The sequence below is a fragment of the Homalodisca vitripennis genome, chromosome 1 (assembly GCF_021130785.1).
Source record: "Homalodisca vitripennis isolate AUS2020 chromosome 1, UT_GWSS_2.1, whole genome shotgun sequence".
NCBI lineage: Eukaryota > Metazoa > Arthropoda > Insecta > Hemiptera > Cicadellidae > Homalodisca > Homalodisca vitripennis.
Genome location: NC_060207.1, coordinates 147,622,364 through 147,640,458, shown reverse-complemented (window position 1 = coordinate 147,640,458; position 18,095 = coordinate 147,622,364). Strand labels below are relative to the sequence as shown.

At 32.0% G+C, this 18,095-nt stretch overlaps 1 protein-coding gene across 3 annotated transcripts in view; it reads right to left on the bottom strand.

The window, feature by feature from the left end:
- Positions 1-209: 209 nt before the first annotated feature.
- Positions 210-18,095, bottom strand: part of LOC124373621 (protein phosphatase 1 regulatory subunit 21) — a 40,748-nt gene continuing 22,862 nt past the window's right edge. For 2 of the 3 annotated variants that reach the window (XM_046831978.1, XM_046831984.1), the window contains exons 10-15: positions 15,825-15,952; positions 11,279-11,578; positions 8,150-8,215; positions 7,706-7,852; positions 6,931-7,164; positions 210-458 (exon numbers count right to left, since the gene is read on the bottom strand). In XM_046831978.1, the coding sequence (XP_046687934.1) occupies positions 441-458; positions 6,931-7,164; positions 7,706-7,852; positions 8,150-8,215; positions 11,279-11,578; positions 15,825-15,952 (893 nt within the window). In that variant the 3' untranslated portion in view covers positions 210-440. The remainder of the gene's footprint in view (positions 459-6,930; positions 7,165-7,705; positions 7,853-8,149; positions 8,216-11,278; positions 11,579-15,824; positions 15,953-18,095) is intronic. The other variant, XM_046831990.1, reaches the window with a different exon arrangement.

Sequence of the window (18,095 nt, the reverse complement as noted above, 5' to 3'; positions counted from 1 at the left end):
TTTCACAACTTAGCACAAAATAGTACATTTAATTTTGTTCTGACTTTGCCCTTATATACATACATACTATATATATATATATATATATATATATATATATATATACTCAGAGTATTACATAAAAATAAATACGCTAACTTCTTAAAGCTACAGATCTATAAAAATATACATGTGTATAATGATGGTTTTAAATAAATATCACAAAAATATAACAGTAACATTAATTAATTTATGTATAAAATGTTCTACTTTATACACATTCTATTTTATAGACAGTATTAATTACTATATAATTATTATAATCCCACAATTATAGAGGGAGTGAATATTAACTTCAAATTTACTCTAAATAGCACTGTCAATACTACCAGTAACAACTTACTAGTTAGGTAACAAGGAAGATGACTACCTTGGTTTATCATTTTTGTACTGGCATAGCTTCATTTCTTCCCCTTCTTCTGAAAAAATAATAACATCTTTAAAAATCTCCTAAGAACATGCATAATATTAAGATTATTTAAATTTTCTATTCCTTTTCAGACCTATTGTTGAAGGTAGTTGAAATGCTTTAATGACTGAACTTAATAGACAAGAATCACAAAGATACAATTAAGCCGATTCATCAAAACATCCAATTCAATAGTGTTTTTATTACTAAAAACTAACAACATTAACTACCAATACGAAATAAAAGCTGTTCTAACCATGAAATTCTTCAAGATCAAGTATAGTAGAAGTCCAACTAACTGAGCTACACAGAACCAGGACTGCCCCAGATACCATACAGTAGAACCATGTTAACGGTGTTTGAGTGTTCTATGTTCCTCACATACCTGGCACCATTGTACAGCATCATTTTATAATGCTTCCTAAAAGATTATTATTAAAAAAAAGAAATAAAAACAGTAAGGCATAATCAGAAGTTAATAACGCTTGGACTTCTAAGTTAATAAACGTAGTTGAACTTCTATTGTATCTTTATTGAAGAAATTTTATCGCCAATTTTGTAACATGTGAAATCATATAGCATCTAAAATGTTATGACTGAACTAACTTTCTTCAAATTAGTTTTTTCTTCAGAAGTTTCCACCAGCCACTATTTAAGCCTATAGGATCTAGTACAATTTTTGCTTCTTTACAATTTGGTAACATTTAAAAGAGAACTTTTTATGTATCTCTAATGGTGAACAATATACAGTAGTTAAAACTGTATTAGTCATGCTCAGTATTTGATTCTATACGGTGAAAAAATCAGCACCACTCAACTTTTTAAGGATTGTCAATCTTTATTGCTTACTTAACACATTCACTGCTAAGCATTTGAGTATTAGCGAAACCCTGGTGCTAATTTTTTTATTTGTTTAATTAGAAGATATAACTTGCAGAAGTGATATAAAAGCATAAAAGTTTATGTTAGATCGATATTTATATATTTTTTTGATATCATACTGCGGGACCGATGGGTCCCGTCAGCATGGACCAATGCCCATTGAACCTGAAAATGACATTTATTACAAGAACTATTGTATTATTTAAGAGTGTACACTTACCCTAATGACTATTGATGATAGTAAAGACAAGAAGTTAGGCATTATATTCCCAAGACTCCTAAAATTATGTAATAGGTTGTGGCACCGATGGGTCCCGTTGTCCTGGCTGCGGGGCTTCGAAGATTTATACATGAGTTCACACTCAAAAACAAGTTAATTTTCACTGAAAGGCACTAATAGTATATCATTTTATAATTTACAACCATTCCCTCCCTTCTTTGTAGTTTTTAACTCATCTTATTTACAATATGTACATCACACCAAACACTTTTTGTAACTGTGCATTTTATTCTGCGTGCCACTTGTGAAAACAAGCAAGTGCACACAAAGCAGGTTTTTGAGGACACTGACCACAGAAATATATTGTTCTTGTTTCCTTGCCATTCTTAGCACAAACAAGACATCTTCTGCTTGACACACGTGAATTGTCAGGGGTCTTCTTTGTCCTCTTTGAAAGAACATGACTTGTAGTTCCTGATGGTCTGGGGCTTGTACGAGGCTCAATTTTAGGAGGAAGCAGTTGATTTATAACTGAAAGCCTGAAGTCATACAGATTTGTTCTTGTCACATTTGAGAAGTTGTACAAGTGGAATGAATTAATCATTAGCATGTGTATGAAGACCTTCTTATACCATCTTACTGACTTGTGCTCACATTAATAATAAGCCAATAGCTGGTCATGTCAGTCTACTCCTTTCATATGTGCATTATAGTGTATGATGGGCAGTGGTTTCAATTGTTGTTCTCCTTGTTTAGTCAGGGAAACAGCCATGGTGTTCTCATGCTGTGTTGAAATGTATGAAACAAGGTGTTTGTCCCGCCAATCATTACACCATTGGCATATCTGGCAATTGTCTCACCTTTTACAAGTTTTGCACTTTTCACATCTCGTGGTGTATGTTGACGATCTATTCGCAAGGTACCTGTGCAGAAGGTATCATGTGCTAATAGTTGAGAAGCCAAAACCAAACTACTATAGTAATTGTCCATAAACAATGCGTGGCCATGCTCAAGATAGTTGTTCATCAGATGAAACACCACTTTTCCTGCATGGCCTTTACCTGACAATTCTCCACTTTTACCTTGGTATACTGTAAATTGAATGCACATCCCACCAGGCTCACAAAGTGAGTATAGCTTTATGCCATACTTTTGGCGCTTCCCTTTTATATATTGCCTAAAATTAAGGTGACCTCTCCACAAAATTGTCCCTTCATCGAGAGAGAGCTCACGAGAAGGACAGTAGACATTAGCCATCTTAGTATTGAAATAAGAAAGTAAGAACCTAATTTTGTGCAAATGGTGTGTCTCAGCCAGAACATGATCATTTTTGCAAAAGTGAATTACTCTTAAAATCAATAAAAACCGGTCTCTGCTCATAAATTCCTTAAAAATCTGTATATTAAATAGTCTGTTGGTTTTCCAATAATCATTGAAGCAATTGAGTCTGATCGTTCCCATGTGGTAAATTATGCCAATAAAAATTTTAACTCAAAAACGGTTAGATCTTTCCATCTATTGATGCGAGATGAGGGAACCCAGATCAGGTTTTCCAAAAACTTCCCAAGCATATTGGTTGGTGAATGTTACTATGTTTTCAAGGAAAATAACATCCACTAACAATCTGAACCAATCAAAAGGAGAATTTTGTCCTGGTATTTCTATCAGCAACTCATTAGTTTTTGAAAACTGAATGGAACGCATACCTGCGGTATATACACTCCAATCGGGATTGTATTCAACAGCATCATCAGTTCAAACACCACTGATCATTATCAACCGTCACTCATTATAAAAATCATCTATAGTCATTTTGTCAAGATTCATATTCACAGGCTACAGTTATTGTATGGAAATAAATGAAATGAATAAAACCAAAGAATAATGTGAAATGTCAGGAAGTTGTATGCATAATAAAGATGTTCAAAAATATGAGGCAAGAAGTGTAAAAAAAGTCATGACAGGAATTAAGAATGTATGAATAGGTTAAAGAAGACTGAGGAGGAGAGTCCCAGCCTCAACCCTCTCTCTTATATTAATGTGAGTGTTTTGTCCTCCTGTACTGGTAATAAAACAGCTATCTGATCATTCTTATTCCCTAATTTTTGAAATTTAGTAAAAATGTCTACAATGATGAAAACTTAATACATGACTGTTAAGCAAATACAACAACAAAATCACAAAAAAATTAAAATAACATTTTCATCATTAGGCACGACCTACAATGTCCACCCAACTACTACATTTTTGTGACAGTTATTTTGTACTTACTGTACTTTAAAAATATTAAGACTCATACTATAATCTGTATTATAGTATCTTTATTTAACACTTTGTACCCTGAGCCTGAGTATAGGTCGGGCCGCGTCGGCAACGCCTGCTACCGGTGCCCGAGTGTACCTCGGGTCGTATTATTTAATTGTATTATTTAGCTCAGTCATCTTATTTTTGGATTCAAACATTTTGATTATGTTCATTGGTTGTCTAAGTTCGTATTTGTTGGTTTAGAGATCCCTGGGTCACGTTTTAGTAATGAAATGCGTATATTTTTCGTCATACAACAAGCGAGTCTAGACAGCTGATCGTAGGTGCCGCGGCTGATCGTCGGTACTGTCGTGAGTCTTAGTGATATCTTACTAAGTTTTCTACAAATCTTGCCGACAATAATACTGAAGCAAATATTATTATAATGTATTCTAAATGTGAATTTAACTGTTTGTAAATAATCAGAACTTTAGTTTCTTACTAAATAAAGTAAAGGCAAATGCAAGCAATGTGAGGTTATCCGTGTGTTTTGTTTCGTATTTACACTTGCTTTGTTCTTTCTTCTCGACTTTCCATTGATTTTCTTTTATATTCTTTACTTATTATTTTCGAGTTTAAATAATATGGGTGATAAAATAAAAAGTGATGCAATTCGCGATCTTTTGTTTGTTTGACTCCAAGTCGGAAAGTGACGATGATTTTGATACACACCTGGGACCAAATATTGATTTTACGAACGATCTAAACGAAAATGTGCGAGATCCTGTATTTGATTTAGACCATTGTGCTTTAAAAATTACCACACTAAGGCGAACTACCTAAACTAACAAGCTATGTAGCAAAAACCTTTTTTTGTATTTTTTACATAACATTCAATATTATGTAATAATTTTATTTTGAAAATAAACTTTATATTTGTATACATTTAAAAAAGTATGTATCTCTATCTTTAAAAAGATATATAGTATGAGTTTATAACATAATTACTGTAATAACACAGAATTTTTTAAAAGCATCATAAAACACCCAAGGAGCCATGCCGAAACATGTATTAAGGGCCCAGGGTACAAAGTGTTAATACTGTGTAGTGAAAAACAATGTAAACCTGAGCCTCTAAACAATACTGACCACTGGTTTCCATTTATTGAAATAATCAGCTCATAATTATAAATTATGTGTTTGGTTAAAATGACAGCTGAATAATTCAAACATAACGGTGTGGTGATGACAAAGATAAAATGAATGGTCCTCCCTCAAGTGAGGCAAATAAGTGTTTTAAATAATTCCATTTTCCATCAATACAAAATTCGTCTTAATTCTTTGTACTACACTAAAACAATGTAAATATAAAATCACCGCTGTTCAGTGAGTTTGCTAACTGTGAGACTATCACGTGAACAAACTTGAAGAGTTAATTTAAAAATTTTATTAAGTGATAATTTAATTTTCAAAACTCTGAACCCATTAATCGACATCGAAAATAAATAAATAAAAATAATTAAATATACACTTACTCGTAATGCAGAAGGGTTACAACAAGAGTTTGTTAGTTATAATTACTAACATTTTATGCTTACAAAAACATATAGAATCGTAATGTCTTCAATAAAGACAAAAAAAGACATTAAAAACAGAAAAAAGAAAATTTTTTATATTTTTATTATTGTTTTTAGTCTTTGTTTTTAAAGGTCCTCCATTTATGGACTTTGTCCAGTGAGTAGAACGAATGACTCATAAGCGATTTGCCTAGGGAGGTCCTCTCAGAATTTTATCTCTCTGGAAGTAGATTGGTGGAGAAGCAGGTGGTGTCTGGAGACATGTCTGATCATAACTGCAGTACTTATTGGTCCACATGCTTTATAACCTCTTGGTTGTAAAATGGAATCACTGTAATTATTTTTAAGTTTGAAAATACTTCCCTACAGCTGTCAACAAAGCCAATACCTGAAAGAATTCTAATAGTTCTCTTTTGTGGCAGTAGAAGAACTCTATGGATATTTCCTGTAGATGTTCCTTCCCAGACAAAAAAGCCATAACAGAGGTAGGTTTAATTTCTTCCATGAACTTGAATAACCTGGCAGTTTTATTAAATTTTCTTGTAACTTTGTATGAATTATAGTGAGTTGGGTTGATGTTGCAGGCATGTATTTAGCAATTTACAATAGGGGGTAAATGGTAAAACAGTTTTTTTTTTAAATTAATTCTGGATATATTTCTTTTGATGGGTGTTTGTCTTGATGGATCTGATTGGGCTTCCTCTGTTTACTTTTTATTTGATTTCTAAAGCTTTAAATTTTAGTTAAGGTTAGTCCTGCCCTGTTTTAAGATTGAAAATGTTATGTGAAAGGGGTGTAAAAGAAATCTGATTTAAATTGTGGAGCTATGATTCTGTGTTCCATGTATGTGTTTCTACGACTTTACACATATTCGTCCCTTCCTCAAAGTTAAGTTTCTGTGTATTAGTTTTTTCAGTTGATTTATAACTTCTTAAAATTCAAAAAAACATGTTAAAGCAGAAACAAAGATGGAGATATACATCTTAATTATTGTGATCTGGGTATCCTAAGAGTTTAAGAAAACACAACTTAGGAAAAACAAACATAGCTTTGTTTATGAACGTGAGGATATGAAATAAGCCTAACTGCACAAGATCTAAATATTTCAATATGATCACTCAAAGCATGAATCAAGATTTAATTTAATAATTTAAATAACAATAAAATTAATATTGTTAAATTTGGTCTATAGCCTGTTTTATGTACATTTTTTAGGCCAATTGGTGTACATATTACCTATTGATTACTTACTTAATAAAGGAGGGAGTCATTATTATGCTTGGTTGAGGCTCTATAAATGTTGTTGGGGCCCCACAAATGCTACGGGTTTTAATGTGTTTGCATAAGCACAATATTTATGTACCTGAAGAATACTCTTCTTACATCAAATGTTATTGTTTTAATATTGAAATGGAAAAGGTCATTAAGATGCTAAATATAGACGTAAGTAATAGATTTTCTTGCTGAGCTGTAATTTGATTGTATTGTACAAAATTAAAAGATCAATACGTAGCAGAATTATTTCTGTAATAATAAATCATAGAAAAGGAAAACAATACCTTATTAGCGATTTGATACTGGAGTTGGTCGATGGTATCTTTCTGTTGGGCGAGCCTCTCATTCATGTTCAACAGATGCTCCGACATGGTGCTGAGTTGAGCCTCATAGTTGGTGGCTGTTGTGGTCACTTCCTCCTGCAACTGAGCCGCACGCTCTCTCGCTTCATGAAGAGCCTCTTCCAGCCTCATCCCATCCGCCACACTCGCCTCTAACCGTCTTACCAACGCTGCCGTCTACAAGTTACATGCAAAGTGATGTCATGGCAGATCTCGGTTCTCTGATCTTAGTTGTTCATATATATATATATATATATATCAGTGCTGTTAAGATGCTACCAATTGGTGATAGTACCAGTAATGTTATGATTACAGTAATGGCAGAAATATAAAGAAAAGAAGGTTTAATTTTCAATTTGACCGGCTGACCAAACCAATATTTTATTCCGTATCTGTTCTATTTTAGCAACAATAAAACCACAGGTGTAAGTTGCATAGATTTTGGTTATCTCGTTCATTTAACAACACTGTGTAGCTGTTTGACCAACTGTTTAGCACTACATAATTTATCTTTAAAATATTACGTAGCCAAAGTGGAACAACCCAACAAATATGGTATAGAGAGAAAAGTAGACATTCTTGTTTCTATTTAACAATTAAAGGAATACAAGAAAAAGTTTAGCAAAATGATGGTGTTACCATTTTTGTTGTAAGTTTTCTACACCTATATTTTCTGGCTATATTTTAAAGTTGTTTCATAAATAAGTAAAGTAAGTACCTCTGCAAGTAGAGCTGCTGATTTGCTTTGCAAATCCCCATTCTCTGCTATCAGATTGTTTATTCGTTGCCTAAAGTATTGTTTAACTGCCTCTTCTCTAGCTTCCACTTCTTGTGGCAAGTTGACAGGTACTTCCAGTGACCCAATCTATAGAAAATAGGTAATATTATGTATAATATTAATTAACAGCAATAACATGTTTGAAATCTATAATAAATTGCTCTCAATATGTTGTAATCTTATCATTGTTCCATTTTAATTTTATTCTTATTAAAATTATTTCTCTCCATTAGTAAGTGGAAGTAAAATAAAACATGTTTAAACATATAAAGTAAGAGTAAACTAACTATATACTCAAATATATCAACCTAATATTATTTTTATGAAGAGAGATAAAACATGTACACAACACACAGACCAATTAAAAACTGAAGTTGTACTTACCATATTAGTGACTGTACTATTGACTAGACTTGTAAATTCATCATTTTTAATAATTTCTTCTTTTTCCTAAAACAACAAAATATACATACTCAATAATTTATTGGTGACTGCAGTATTGATTAGAAATGTAAATTTGCCATTTTTATAATATATTAATAAAATACACATTGTGTGCAAAATTAATGAACTGTAACAAAAATTAAATCTATTACAGATTTTTCTTTTTTTATAAGGACAAAAGACACGTTGGTCATCAATGCCTGTCGCCTTACATGGCACTCACATCAAAGAGATTTTGAAACTAGTATTAAGATTGCACTTGAATGGTGCTGGTTAACCCTTTCAGGGCCAAGACCAAATGTGAGGTGTTGCAAAAATTTTTTCACATATCATATCCCCTTGTGACTAGTCAAAAGTGCCAGGTTAAAATTGGCGATTTTGCAGTCTCTTAGATTAAAATTTATAACTTTTCATAATAATTAGAGAATGACCTAAAAGTTGCACAAAATTACTCGTATAGATATATACTATCAACAAAAAAATATATAGATGCAGTTTTAAGTAATTTAAAATTTAGAAAAAATTATGTTTTAATGGATTACATAAAACATTTTTTTTATTTTTTTGTAAATAACTAAAAATTAAAAAATAATTTTACTGTAGGAAGCTATGTTATTATATTGTACATTTAGAAAGGAACAACCATACAAAATTTTGTGTTATTTCTCTCATAAATAAATTTATTATGACACATTTTGTATAAATACGCATAATTGTACTTCGCAACATTGTATAAATTATAAAGCAACTGACTCTTACACTGCAAGAAACTTAAAATAAATATTCACATTATGGATGTACCGGTAAACAGATGATTGTAGGATCCATAAACAGTTTCAATACAGTTAAAAACACTATTTACCAAGAAATATTTACACAATTTTATTTGAAATTTATTTACACTTTTTCTATTTACAAACATGCTACTTACAATTTTACTCCCGTGAGATCGCAAATTGTCAGTCATTGTAACTACTACACACAATAGCTAAGCAGGTAACTACTAACACTACTAATATTTACAACCACAAAATAAAATAATGAAGAAGAATCCAGCATACAATAGTACGATTACACTAAAGCATAAAGAATTAACAACAATAGATCGAGTCAGCTGATAATGTCACGTGACAATTACGAAATAAAAATGCATAGACCTCCAAAATAAAAATTATATTCATATTAGTTATCTACAAATATACCAGGGAATAAAAAAACATAAAACTTTAATCATTTGACGTCGTAGTTATTTAAGAAAACGCTGAATATCAAGGCGGCAATATATTGCCGCCTGGCACTTTTCAGACGCGATCTATGGCGGCAATATATTGCCGCCTGGCCCGGAAAGGGTTAATAGACATGTCAGTAACCAAAATCATGCCGTGTTATTTCATTATAATAGTTATACAATTATTATGCTAAACACTATTACTTTGTATTAGAGTAGTAGCCTCAAAAAGGGTTTGATAAATATAATATAATATAATATATATATATATATATATATATATATATATATATATATATAATAATAATAATAAACCTTTTTAACACTTTGTAATCTTTTTTATTTTTGTACAATGTACATTTCAAATTCTGGGAATTCATCTTCAGGTACTAAGATTAAGTTAAATGATGAAAATAAATAATTAAAATCAAATTGTCGTGTGTTTTTTTTCAAACAACCTCGGAATTTTAATAAAAAACTAAGGCAATTCAACAAACCAAAATCAAAATTCAACAATAGTGGAGTATACAAATTAAATTGCAACGATTGTCAATCCCACTATATTGGACAAACCGGCCGATCCTTCAAAATTAGATTTAATGATCATATAAAAGCATTGAAAACATCATCAAATTCTAAATATGCAGACCATTTAAATAACACCGGCCATATATACACTAACAACGAAAACAATCTTGAAATTTTACACACATGCAAAAAAGTCATGTGTCAACTTTAGAACGTTTTGAAATTTACAAAAGTGCCAAAATTAATCATAATACATTATTAAATGACAAAAGATTTTCTAACAACAAATTTATTATTCAATTTACTTTTAAACAATATACATTGATCACACATAAAATTAAATACAACAAATTTAGCCACCAAGGTAACACATGACAATTAGATTTTAATTATTTATTTTCATAATTTAACTTAACCTTAGTACCTGAAGATGAATTCCCAGAATTTGAAATCTACATTGTACGAAAATAAAAAAGATTTTAACCCTCCGGCTGGCGCACATTTGAGCCTTGACTGGCACCCTGTTTTGAAGCTTCGTGCAGAGTTTTTAATTTTTTTATCCTTTACAATTAATTATTGGAGAAAACACAAAATTGTTATACATCAAATTACTCTGCAGAATATGTTGTACAATATAAACATAATTATAATTTGACTTATCTGAATAATGGTGGATGTTTAATGGTCAGAACTCAAAACTTTTTTTTTTTTCAAAAAACACTTTTTTATATTAGGCCATTAAAAAAAACTCAAAACTAATTTTATTTAAAAATCTAAAATATGCATAATGTTCACTTACTTATGCACAAAAAGAAAATACATAGTTATAAACACTTTTATTTACAAATAAAATTACAATTGAAAAAGCAAGACGATATACAAGCACTAACAGTTGCTGAGTCGCGTCACACGGAAGTAGTCGGGAGCTTTTAGCGGCAAGTAAAAGAACAAATATTCATATATATATATATAAAAGTGAATACATTATTAGAAGGTTTGGGATCTTGTGATTAAAGTGATATAACTTTTATGCGATTCGAGCGGTAATTATCGGAACTATGACGTAATTAGTAGACGATGTTTAATGAGTCGTATATTACGACTCTGCCAGTTCACGGCGGGAAAAAATGAGTCGTAATTTACGACGTTACCAGCCGGAGGGATAAAGTGTTATAAAGGTTTATTATTATATATATCAAATTACTTTGTAGAAACATATCTGGGCCAGGAGAGTCAAATATAATCTCATGTCATATTTCTTAGCAGAACACAATGTTCTGAAACTACAACTTCTTACAGTACATATGACTGACCTTCTGATACCTGAGCTGCAGCAGTTGGAGTTCCTGTTTCCACTGTTCCCTGTCCTGTTCAGCCCGTACCAGCTGTTCTTTGTTGTCATCCAGCTGCCTTAGCAATGTTTCCCGCACCTTAGTGCTGTTCTGAGCCTCCTCATGGTCCCTGAGAGCTTGACTGTACGAGATTGTCGGTGCCTCATCTGTGTGGATAGCATTGATGTAGTGAACACCCTTCCTTCTCAGGTCAGAAACTAGCGGGTGTGATGGTGCCATGGTGTCTGCCATCTTCCACAGCTCTCGCAAACACTTTGTTATCTTAAAAGACACAGTTTTGGTTAAGAAACTAAGTTACTGTTCAAATACATAGCTAAAAATCATCTCCGTGAACTTTTGATAAAGTAACATTGTAAAATATAATTGTTACTTTTACTATCACTGCTTTAACAGAAGATGTAGAAGGTGCTTACCATGAAATCCTGAAGTGGATTTTATCAACAAGTGCATTAAAAATACCTTTCACAAATAAAAACTTGTAATTCCTGTGGTTTATGAACAGAAGGACAAGCATTAATATGGATTAAATTAAGTAAAATTATTCTCAACAATGAAAAGCATGGATGAACAAATTACAGTCAAATTTCAACTAAGTTGAATATATTCTCTTTTATTGGTTTTCAACAATCTTAATAATTCAGATATGCCATATTGATGACAATGATAAGTTTTCTTTATAAGGTATTAAGGTCACTAGATTATATATTACTGAATAAGAGATACTTCTTTATTTTACTATCTTCTTTACTGAATTGTTTCTTCACAAACTTATAAATTCTAATATTTTCTTTATTATGCATTGAACCTTGACATTATAAATTTATTATTTATTTCTTACACTCATATTGCTTTAATATTATAAGAAATACAATATTTCTATCACTTATATTGTTCTGCAACTCTTAAAACTTGGAAATGTAATTCAACAGCTGCTAAGCATTATAATTGTGATTCATTTACACTGCACTCACTCACTAATAATCATGATGCATTATATCACACATTCATTAGTATTGTTAGAACTGTTCAAAACAAATTGCTTTGTATACACAGACCATTTTTTGTACATACAGTACAACCCTGATAAGTCAACCCCCGTTAACCCAGACGTCCGGCTAACCCGGACCGATTTTCAATTAAAAAATAAAAAATCAGACAAGTTTCAATAATAAAAACGTAATATTTTTGAGTGGTATAGTATCCGTGAATCGATGTTGCATCAGTATTTGATGGGACTGTACGACAGTGAGTGTGTGACTCATGGCACACGGCGCCACAGCGGGCGAGTGGCGGTTAATGTCCCGGATTCTCAGAAACAATAACAGACGTGTATTTCCCTAACTCCTCTCCCACGCTACCGCCACGCCTGGCCCCTCAGTACCGTTCCTACCTCGCTCCGCTTGCTTGTGCCCGTGTTATGTGTGTAGTGTACTGTATTGTTTGCTTCTGTTCTGCAATCGTGCTTCAGATAGTGTGCTTCATTTGTTGTGCGTTTGTTGTTATCTACGCAATGGCAACAAAACGTAAAAATGTTGTAGTGTCAATGGAAAAGAGACTAGAGGCATTAGGTAGGCTTGGTAAAGGCGAATCTTTAAAAACAATTGCAGCATCTTATTGTGTCGGTACATCTACAGTATCGGATTGGAAAAAAAATAGGACAAAAATCGAAGAATTTTGTTTCAAGATGATAACATAAGACAGTTTGGGCAATCAGTGCAAAGCTAAGAAAGCTAAAAACGAGACTCTTGACGACGCTTTGTATGTTTGGTTTTGTGCGGAAAGGGAACGTGGTTTGCCAGTGTCTGGGCCTATCATTCAAGAAAAGGCAATCAAGCTGAATAAACAGCTGCCTGATTGTGAACCAAATTTTACTGCGAGTCAAGGATGGTTGGATAGGTGGAAAAAACGGCATGGTATTCGCCAACTATCTATCACAGAAGAAAGTCTATCTGGGGACAACAGCACTGCTGATGACTATAAAAACAAGTTTTTGGATTTTGTTAAAGAAGAAAATTTAACGGCAGATCAAATATATAACGCCGATGAGACGGATCTGTTTTACAGAATGATGCCGAGCAAAACTTTGGCCTCAAAAACTGAAAAAGGCGCAAAGGGATACAAAAAAAGCAAAGACCAACTGACAATAATGGCCTGCAGCAATGCTTCGGGGAAGCATAAATTTCCTCTACTCTTAATAGGTAAAGCGAAAAATCCGGGAGCACTGAAAAATGTAAATCGGGATTCTCTACCAGTTGTCTACAAGTCTCAAAGAAGTGCATGAATGGACAGCAACACTTTTAAAAACTGGTTTTTTGATTGTTTTGTGCCAGGTGTGAGGAAATATTTAAATATCCAGACGATGTCCAGCCCCAACAACTTTTGGATATGTTCCAAAATATTGATGGCTGCTCTGAAGTCGATGAAAATGACATTACTCTGTGGTTAGGGGCAGACAATAACGGAGGCTATGAGCCACTTACTGACGAGGAAGTGATCGCGTCGTTTTTATCTGATGCTAATGAATCAGACGCTAAGGAGGCAGATGGGTACATTGAAGATCCAGTGATGAGTCATGGAGATGCAGTGATCAAACTAAACGAACTAATGGTTTATTTCGAGCGGCAGGCAGAAACATCGCCGGCTGAATTGCTCATGTTGAAGAGACTGCGGGATCGTACAGCACGCAAGCGGCAGACGACATTGGCACAACCAAAGCTGACTGAGTTTTTTTCCAGGAAATGAACAGTTATAAATGTACTGTAAGGATTAATAATAATTTAATGTGCATATGTTTGATGTTTTTACAATTATAATCCGGTTTATCTATAAGTATACCATATTTTATTAATTTTTACTTAATTCTCCGGCTAACCCGGATTTTCGTTAACCCGGATCGGTCGCGGTCCCGATTAATCCGACTTATCGAGGTCCCACTGTATACATAATATATGACATGTTCATTATTTTGTTATTATAAAATGTTCCAGAACTATATACATGTATATTCTACCGTTTCTACTGTACAGTTTGAAATTCCACTGCTGATTTTTTTTTTTTACATCTGTTAATGCATGTTTCAAATCCCCCCATGAATTGAGAATCCCACTCACTATGAAGTACGTGCTGTTATTTGTTTTCTTGGCACTCAAGAAAGCAGTTAATTTTCACTGTTAGAATAGTGAAGTGTATGGACAAAACATTATGAGTGATGGAATGGCATTAAAATGGGTACGAGCTTTAACAGTTTTAAGAAGTAAACACTTTATTCTATAACATTTATATCGAGAAATATGTTTTGTTGCATGACAATGTCCGGCCACATGTGGTAAAATGAACTCAAGATCTTATCACAGCATTTTGCTACTCCCCCAAACAGTCCCAATTTAGTGCCCAGTCAGTATCATTTGTTTTTCAACAGAAAAAGCATATTGAATTTTATATGACGCAATAAAATAATAATAGTTGATAATAGCATCAAAATAGTCGCGTTGCAGTCGATGTTAAATCAGGTAGCAATCTTCTATGAGAGTACTATAAAAAAAGTTGTTCTTAGATATGATAGATGCCTTCATACTGATGGCAAAAAGTAGACGAAAGTGTGGGCTTTTATAAAAATGAAATTATTTCAGAAAATTACTGAATGTTTTTATGTACCAAAACAGAATTTACTTCTTACTTATTTGCTTACATTTTTTCTGATTACCACTGTTGAAGTTTTTTGTTCATTCATTACATAAATTAATTTGTTTTTTTTTAACTTACATTAAAACATAAAACCAATATTTAACACTTTTATTATTTTGTGAGGCCTTTCGATGTCAAGGATATCTTATTCAGACACATCACAAAATGTGTCTGAATAAGATATCCTTGATATCGAAAGGCCTCACAAAATAATAAAAGTGTTAAATATTGGTTTTATGTTTTAATGTAAGTAAGTTATCAGTTACTATCTTCCAAGACAGGGTGGCGTGGAAGAGGCTCATAGACGAGGCAAAGAATCGACTGAGATTTGTTACGCCCCGGCAGTAAGTAAGTAAGTTATCAGTACCAATATAAGGTCCATCTACAAAATTTGTTTTTTGTTCATTAGAATTATCCATTTATATCTGTTATGACATAACTTTTTAAACCCACTTTAAAAATGTTGTATTAAAATAATAGTTTATTATATTATTAATATATACTCTTCAACATGTGCAAAGCACACACTACCACTGATCATTTTCTAAAATTATGAGACTAGACTAACAACATTTTCTTCATTAATATTTCTTTCTATCTCCTTATATAACATTGTATTTACTTTGTCTTTCCTACTGGTTTTTTTTTTATTGTTAATATTTGCCCATCAAGAACGTAAAGTAATGAATGTTATTACACCAGTGACCACCTCAGTTTGATTTAAATTGGTCATAATGTTATCAATTACTTCCCCCAAAGTCTTTCCATTAAAAGATTCAATCAAACATATTTGTAGAAATAAAACCCAATTTAAAACACTGACCTTTGCAGAAGATTCCATCAAAGACGAAAGGCTGTTAGTAACAGATTGATTTGCAGAATTTAACTCCTCTGTTGACCAACTTCTCTCAGTTTCTATCCCAGACTTGACAACAAAAGCATTAAATAAATCTGGAAAGGAATGTTTCATTTAGGGACGTAATGGTTTCAGTCTTAATAAAAAAATATGCTAATTTACTTTATAACTAGTTGCGGGAAAGTACTAGAAGAAGCCTGGGCATTAATTACTAGTATTAACATATTAGTCAGACACTAGGATACACCTACTGGGGACATCTCTGGTCTTAAGCTTGTAGATTTTGTTGGAGTGAAATTGACTCCAATAGTTTTCAGTATGCAACCTCACCACAGTGAAAGCAGTAATTCAAAATTTTGAAAGCAGTGAAATAAAAATTTTAAAAATTATGTACCTACTACCCACTCAAAAGACTGTGCTAAATAAATGAGTATCTAAAGAGATTCGATGTTTAGGTTCAAGCCAAAGGAAGGAGCAAGAGCAATTTGACTGATGCTCCCATGAAAACCTTAGCCTACATGAAATAGAACTACTTGTCATTTTCAGTCATTCATGCTTAAAAATTTCTCAAAGCAAGAAACCAATAATATAAAAACAAAAATGTCTAATAGTTTAAATTATTTCTTGTTGAAAGACTTTCTTAATCAGACAATGAGTATATAAAAATGAATAAAATTTTCACAATCATATTCCATAATAAAACTTTACCTTTGGTTACATGTCAGTTACAAAGCTATTTAATAAAATACTTTACATACTATAAAAGCTATCCTAGTTTGAAGATTTATGTATTAAAAATAAAAAAGTAATACAACATTTTAGGAATTTATAACAGGGTGGCTAGTCAAAGCCTCTTTTCAAATTCCCAGTTTTTTCCTGGTTTTCCCAGTCAAACATTTCTGACTCTAATCTATTTTCAAGACAAATAATCAAATGTAAAACTGTATTTGACCCTTACACCAAGTGTAATTGTGGCAGTTTATTGTCACCAGCTGCATTTGCCAGAAATGCCACGAAACTGCGGTGGCCTAGCAAATTTCGCCGCTGGTGATATATGAGAAATTGGGTGACGATTCATCGCTATCACCTATTTTAAGCAAACTAAATATTATTTATAAATCACTTTAATTTGTTAATATGGGTTTCTAAACAGTTTTTTTACACAAAGAACTAAAAAAACATGTTTCACAAATCAATAATTTGCGTACTGCTAAATTTATCATTGTTGTCTACGACTAGATAAAGCAAACTCTCGAAATGCACAAAAATAAATATAAAAAAATACTGCGGTGGCCTAGCAAATTTCGCCGCTGGTGATATATGAGAAATTGGGTGATGATTCATCGCTATCACCTATTGTAAGCAAACTAAATATTATTTATAAATCACTTTAATTTGTTAATATGGGTTTCTAAACAGTTTTTTTACACAAAGAACTACAAAAACATGTTTCACAAATCGGTAATTTGCGTACTGCCAAATTTATCATTGTTGTCTACAACTAGATAAAGCAAACCCTCGAAATGCACAAAAATAAATATAAAAAAATACTAATTATAGCTCTAATATTACTTGTTAAATTACAGTAGTTTGTTAATTGGTAGTGTGTATCTTCACTTTTTCATACAGAAAGTACAAAAATATTTTAGCAATCAGTAATTATCCGCGAATATACTTATTTTTGAATTTGAGATCGAGCTTCCCCATACCAGTAGTTGTAATATTGTGAAATCGTGATTTTTCTACGCATCGTATTTAAGTACTCATGTAGCATTATTTACCATAACCAATATTGTACAAATTTTCAAAGTTTTATGTTAAGAATAAGAACAGGTCTTCACCAAATTTCACAGCATATAACAAGAAATTTTATGGAAATTCCTATATACAAAACTTCCAAAAGTATACATTCTGTTTATTGCATGGCTTGTAAAATAATTAATTTATACCATTTTAAAACTTAACACCATTTTTAAATAAACCAAGCATGTCAAGAAAATCAAGTAAGTATTATTGTATAAAACCTATTATTCTGTCAATAATTATTTTGCAGATAATGACTTATCTGTAACATTTGACTTTGAGATGATTTAATTTAATTTATTTCCATTTTCTCCATGTTTATTATTGTTGGATTTATATTTCATCTTGCAATAAATTATGTAAGCTAAAATTATAACTGGTTGATTACTATAAAGAAAAAAAATTTATCTATTGATTGTATTTTAACAAAATAGG